Source organism: Anopheles cruzii, chromosome 3 (genome assembly GCF_943734635.1).
Source record: "Anopheles cruzii chromosome 3, idAnoCruzAS_RS32_06, whole genome shotgun sequence".
NCBI lineage: Eukaryota > Metazoa > Arthropoda > Insecta > Diptera > Culicidae > Anopheles > Anopheles cruzii.
This window is the reverse complement of record NC_069145.1, coordinates 36,750,542-36,757,302: the sequence shown is the minus strand read 5'-3', so window position 1 is coordinate 36,757,302 and position 6,761 is coordinate 36,750,542. Positions and strand designations below refer to the sequence as shown.

At 52.0% G+C, this 6,761-nt stretch overlaps 1 protein-coding gene across 1 annotated transcript; it reads left to right on the top strand.

Annotated features, from left to right (window-relative positions):
- The first annotated feature begins 547 nt into the window (after window positions 1-547).
- Window positions 548-4,864, top strand: LOC128275033 (ecdysone-induced protein 74EF). Its single transcript, XM_053013405.1, has one exon. It carries the CDS (start codon window positions 734-736, stop codon window positions 3,026-3,028), a length of 2,295 nt encoding a protein of 764 aa, XP_052869365.1. The 5' UTR covers window positions 548-733; the 3' UTR covers window positions 3,029-4,864.
- The last annotated feature ends 1,897 nt before the right edge of the window (window positions 4,865-6,761 follow it).

Genomic DNA, 6,761 nt, shown 5'->3' with positions numbered 1-6,761 from the left:
ACCGAAAAGCCCAGGGCCAGGAGATAGCCCTTTTTTCGGTGTGTGCGATTCCAAGTGTCAAAATCAGGCGTGTTGTGTGTTGTGCTCAATCCGCTCGAGGTGACGTGCAAAGGGTGCACTTTTTGAGTGTGAAAAATTGGTTCACCCCAAAAAGAAAAGTAAAAATTCTCCGCCTTGTGCCTACTGCCTGCCGGCGAGGAGCAGCAGCCGTGTCAATCACCCCGCCAGCCTCGGTGACCAGCCATCGAGGTGTGTGTCATAACCAGGATAGCCGCCAGTCACCGAACGCCGACGGCTGCACTGCTTCGTCCCCGCGAAGGAATTAGAAGACTGACCTCCGGGAGCCCCAATCCTTTGGCCCCTGGTAGCAGACGCGTGTGTGAGTGACCAGATGATAGTGGTCAGATAATCGAATCGGATTACTCGGATTACTTTCGTGATGTGCCGTGACCGCCGGTGTGAATAAAATCAAAGCAATCGCAGTGCGTTGTTGGGCGCAGGAAGAGTGGCCATGAAAGTGTAGGCAAAGAGCTTCGGTTCAGTTTTTCGTGCCCAACCCTGCTCCGACAGTTCCGACAGTCGGAGTCCGTAGTAGCAGGAGCTATATAATCGGTGCCAAATGAAAAAGTAGTGCGAAAGCGTTTTCTACGCGAGAGTAAAGAGAGTGCGCGTGTGTGTGTGTTTGCCGTCGGGTCCGGAAGCAACCGCGAGAATCGTGCGCCCCGGCTTCAAGATGGCCATGGCCGCGTGCTATCCGACGTACGATCACATGACCGGCAACAGCACGACGCAGCAGCAGCTCCAGCAGCAGCAGCTTCAACAGCAGCAGCAGCAGCAGCAGCAGCAGCAACAGAGCCCAGTGGCGGCCACTAGTCAGCTGCACCACCTGTCCTCGCGGCTGTCGGCCGCCGCGGCGGCTGCGGCGGCAGCAGCGGCGGCCGCAGCAGCCGCCTCCAGCATGGCGGTGCAGAAGGACTTCAGCATACCGCTGCACGTGGACTGCAGCGTGGAGTACGAGTTGCCGAACCAGGCGAAGCCGCCGGTGGGCGCCCGGGTCGAGCCACTGCTGATGATCCATCCTTGCTACTTCCGCAAGATGGAGAGCCAGCGGCGCAGCCCGTTCGTGAACAACATGCCAAACTCCGCCCGTAGCTCCAGCTCTTCGATCGCGGCCAGCGGCAAGGCTGGGGCCAGCACGAGCGGGAACAGTAGCAGTAGCACCAGCGGCACCGGCACCAGCAGTGTTGCAGGAGCCGATTCCTCCTCCTCGTCGGCGGTGGCGACGGCGGCAAGTGGCTCAAGCTGTGCGTCGGCCAGTGCCGCCGGCAGTCGGAGGAATTCGGCACAAAAGTCAGCCAACAGTGGCAGCAACACCGGCAGCGGAAGCGGTAGCAGCAGCAGTAGCAGTCAGTTCCTTCAGCTGCAACTGGATGACTACGTCCAGCGTCAGATGCATCGTACGGCGACCGTGAGCAATAGTCAGCAGCAGCAGCAGCAGCAACACTACAGCCACTCGAACGGTGGCGGTAGCGGAGGGCATATGCAGCAACACCTCCATCAGCAACACCACAGCAGTCGCCACCAGCAACAGCAGCAGCAACCTCACCACCATCAGTCACACCTCACCAGTCAGTCCGCGAATCAGTACGCGAACCAGTCGCAGCAGCAGCAGCAACAGTCCACGTCCTCCACATCGGAGTGGGGCCGGTATCACATCGGAGCGGATTGCGCGGCCGCCGGCACCGGAGGAAGCGGGTCCTCGGTTCGCAACGGAGCGGCGGGCTACGGTGGGAAGGTTGCTGCCGGTGGCTATGGTGCAGGCGTTGCATCTTCGGTGGCTGCTGTGAGCAACGCGACAACCAGCTGTAGCACCAGCAACAGTAGCAGCAGCGTCAAGTCCAAAAGTGTCACTAGCGCCTCGATGAAGCGCAATGCAAGTAATACGGGTATGAGTCAGCATCAGCAGCAGCTCCACCATCATCACCACCAGCAGCATCAGCAGCAGCAGCAGCACCTGATGCCGGCGAGCTGCGCCGTGTACAACAGCACCGCCAGCAACGGTGTCAGCAACGGTGGCCTGGTGGAAGCTGGTGGTGGTGGCGGTGCGGGGCCCCGATGGGGCGACATCGAGAAGACTTCAATGGCGGCGGCCGTGCCCCGCGATTTCCAGGCCGGCCCCGAATCGTTACCGATCAAAGCCGGTGTCGTCGTGCCGGCGGCCAACCTGCCGCCACCGCTGCCCCAAAGCTACCGTGGGGCGGCCAGTGGGGGCACTGGCAAACGCGACGCCATGCTGTCCGGCGCCGGAGGCTGTGCTGTTTATAGTAGTAATAGTAATAATAGGAACAACCACAACAACAACTCTAGCCTAAGTAATAGTAGTAACAACACGAGTGTCACGAGTGTCGTCAGTACGGACCTCAGCCTGTGGGAGGCGACGGCGAACGGAGGCGGCAACAGTGTTGTTGTTGGTGGTGGTGCCGGCAACAATGTCCTGACGGACAAGAGCTCGATGGCGGCTGCGATTCCACGGGACTATCACGCGGCTGGCCCGGAGCATCTGGCGGCCTGCAACAAACTGGCCGCTGCCCGTCAGCAGCAGCAGCAACAGCAGTACCAGCAACAGCAACAGCAGCAACAGCAGCAAGTGCAACATCACCAACAGCAGCAGCAGCATCACTCTCAGCATCGCCAGCAACACCAGCAACACCAGCATCATCATCATCAGCAGCAGCAGCAACAGCAGCATTTGCATCATCAGCAACAGCAGCAGCAGCAGCATTCGCAACACAGCCAGCAACAGCAACAACACCACCACAACCATCAGGTGGCGGTGGCGGCGGCAGCTGCGGCCGCTGCTGCGGCGGCCGCGGCAGCCGAGGCGTCCGACAAGCTGCTGTTCGCGAAGTACCGGCAGCACCAGCGAGCGTCGCACCGGTTGCACCCGTACATGATGACGACCAGCTTCACACCCCTTATGACGGCGGCCTTCCCTCCGATGCAGCAAGTGTCCTGCTACAACGTGTGATTCTAAGGTGCGCTCCCTCCTGTGTGCGGCGGTTGTAAGTTGCCAACCGGAGCCGGTGGTGGTGATGATGACGACGGTGATGATGATTGGTGGTGGACCGGGTCCGAATAAGCCAAGAAGCTACACGAAGAAGCTGCGGTGGGGCGTGGAACTGAGCTGAGAGAGAGAGCGAGGAGGTAGTGAAGGTGTAGTTGCGCTGGTTAGAGGTCGCGATATATAAAATAGACAGCAACTTTTTTGTTGCCAATTTAAATGTGATAGTAGTTTTTACTCCCTATTAACTTCAGGCTAGAAAGAAGGTGGAAAGTGAGACGGACGGCACGGATATAAATACACAACCACAGGACGTTCTTTGGCATAGTGATCGGCGCAAAAAAAAAATAATCGGAAACCGACAAAAAACTCTGTCCGACCGGTAGTGAGTGTCTGGCTTTAATATGGGACGGGCGAGTAGTAGATGGGTAGTACGCGCCGCCGCGGGGACACATATGATATGTATAACTAGTCCCCCCCCCCGCCCCTCAGTAACTTGATTTATCACCCTTTACCACCACAAAAGAGACCCCTTCAGGCGAACTTCGAATAAGAGTAAGCGTTACGCGGGGACACGGCGTCGAAACGGTCAGTGGCGAGAACGAAAACATTGGAATAAAACGAAGCATGATTAGCTATGTTAGAAAAAACAAATTTATATCTATCTATGTTCCAAAGAAAGAAGCAACACCTGCTTGCGGTAAAACACTAGATTCTCAGAACGATCGATAGAAGAGCGCCTTGACCTGCGCTGACCGACGGGATGGATCTCTTCTGCGAGGTTGTAGACTTCGCCACTTCTCGATCGGTGACAACCTTCCGGCGGGGGTCATCAGTTGATGAGGAAGCTCTTGGTTTTCAGTACTTTGCCCGAGTGCACGTGAGTAGCACGAAGCTAGAGTTGAAGCTACACTTCTTAGTTGTGCGTGAGTTTCCGTTTTGTGCATGTTGAGTAGTAACTGTATGTGAAGTGTGTTTTCCTGCGAGCCACACGGTTTTGGGCATGTTTCAGGCTTTGTTTCCTTACGTTTGTTGTTGGTCCGAGTAGAGGGCGCGTTGGCCATACGAATGCGGGCTGATTGTGGGTCCCTCCAGTCGCGTCGGTTAGATCTGCCTTGTGTTTAGCCTCTGGCATGTGTAGACATCTTGGCTGGCCACTTGTCTGTCGTGTATCGCGCTTAGCAATCCGCTGCGGTTATTGGTTTGTCCCACAGGCCGTGTGCCGATTGTTTTCTTTCCGTTTCCGTATCTTTCGAGCTCAGCTGGTTTTAGTTCTTTCCCAACCGGGCATTCGTTTACGGGCTGCATCAGATATACCCTAACGACATAATGGATTAGAAAAGTGTAAAACGTATAAGCTATAAACACACCTAAGCATAGCAAAACCACAAACCGTTAATGCATGACTGCTGAGAACAGTGTTGTAAGCAAAAACCGAATAATAGCGCAAGTATTATACTGAACAAAACAGAAACGCAGAAGCAAAACAAACAAATAATCTCTCAATCCAAACCCTTAGCGACGTTTTTGGAGATGTTGGAAGAGCGTCAAAATTGTTAACCCGTCTTTGGTTCAAACCAGCTCAAACAAATGATTAAAAAGTCAAATCCAAACCCTGACCCCCAAAAAATACAGCTAACGAAAAATGACTATTTCGAGTAAACATGAATGAATACACAATACATCAATACGGTAAACGCCAATGCAAAGAAACTCAAGTAAAAAAAAACGAAACGATAAAATAACAAAACACAAAAATAACTATTTAGACGCATCATCAAAATAATGGTTCGGAATATTAACACACAGTAACGGCAAACGCTAAATTATACTCTCATACCAGATACACCGAAAAGAAACACATACCTACCACTGGTGCAGTGCGCAGCATAAATGAATGCAAAATCAAAGCTTAGCCGAATGACGATTGAAACACGGTGCCCGATAACCGAAGAAAACCGATTTAGCAATCTGGAGCGAAAGATGAAAAAACGGAGCACGGAGAGAAGAACATGAGGAAGAAAGTGAGGGTCAATAAACGTGAACGTGAACAAGTCTTATGTTACAAGTAGAATAGGAATGTGCAAATGTATAAGGAGAAAAAGAAAGTAATAAACGAAACAAACGAACTGAAAGGACAGAGAGAGAGACAGGAGAGCAGCAAACTCGAATGCGCCAGGAATGTGTGTGCGCCGTCGCCTGCTTAGGACACCTTCGCAATGAAAAATCTCTAACCGAAATATCCTTGTTTGTAAATATTCGATAAGCTCGTAACGGCCAGGACTGTGGAACAGCGCATCTTACGATCCGAGACAAGAAACAATGGCACTCGCATGCCCACAAACACACACAGTTACTCACTCACTCACTTACTCAGTCAGTCAGTCAGTCAGCCAGTCAGTCAGTCGAGTCAAAGTTTAGTCAACGCGCCACTATTTCGCTGATAAACGTTTTTTAGTATAGCAACGACGGGACAGCGACACACCCAGAAGCTAGAAATTCCAATTTATGATGCGAGCCAAACGCGCGTGCTGCTGGTGTGTCGAGCAAAGAGCAAAGAGGTAGCGGCAACAAAATGGATAAAAAAACAACTGATAAAAAAAAAACAACCGGAAAACTAGTTATAGTAAAGTATAAGAATAATAAAGTAACAGAAAAACTGATAATAATAGTAGTGGAATGGAAAGCGCGCGGACACGGTGAAATGGAACTGAAAAATCATGTGAAATATTGCGCATAGGGAAAAAAGGGGAAAAACAAACTAAACAAACACGTGTGATGAAGAAGAGCTAACAATGATGCGCCACCCCCCGTGTGTAGGACAGAGAGAGAAAGGAAAGAGAGAGAGAGGACGTAAACACGACAACACAGGAACAGGGCAAAATGGACGGGAAACGAACGAAATACGAAACAACAAAAACGGTAAACAGTGAAAAGAGACCCGTGGCGAAGGAAGCAGGCCAAGAAGCAGAGCGACGCAAGAATACAAGTAATCTGTGTATAAATTATGATAATTTAATTATTTAATTAAAGAACAGAAACAAAGGAAAGAGAACACACGAAACTGGTACACCAACACACGCACACATACACACACACACTGAGACGCAACGCATATAGGACGTATCGCACACCTTAACATACTACATTCACACACACGCGTAGATGACTCCACGTGGAACAGGAAGTGTATAATAAAGACACGTACATACACAACCACACACAGCAGGACAGACAGTAGACGTGAAACGGGAAGAAAAAAGGGAGCGAAAGAGAGTGAGGAGGAACGGGGATGGTAAATGACGAAGGCGGCGGCGGCAGGCTGGGAGACGGAGACGGAGCGAAGTGAAATCAAAGAAGAAAATAATAATCGCAAAAAGGTTAAAAACAAAAGTAGCAACGTTGTTGTTGGTGTCGTTTTTATTTCCCTGCAGAGGGTGTCGGTGGGCGGGTGGGGAATGATTAAAGAGCTGGAGAATGATGACATGGGAATGAAGATGTTCAACCGTGCTGAGGAAGGGAGGTGACGATGTGGGAGCGACCAACGACGGGCGGCGTTCTGCAAACTGGGTCAAGTGGGTGGGTTTTGTTGCCTTCCGTCTCATCGGACGCGTCGGTGGAGCTAATGGCGTGTTGGTGGGGTGCTGCGGGGCGGTAGGTGTTGCCAAATTTCAGCATAATTCAAGCGCCATATGGTAAG

What these genes read in the sequence shown, in the direction of transcription:
- LOC128275033 (XM_053013405.1), top strand. Translation starts at nt 734, where the DNA reads ATGGCCATGGCCGCGTGCTATCCGACGTACGATCACATGACCGGCAAC.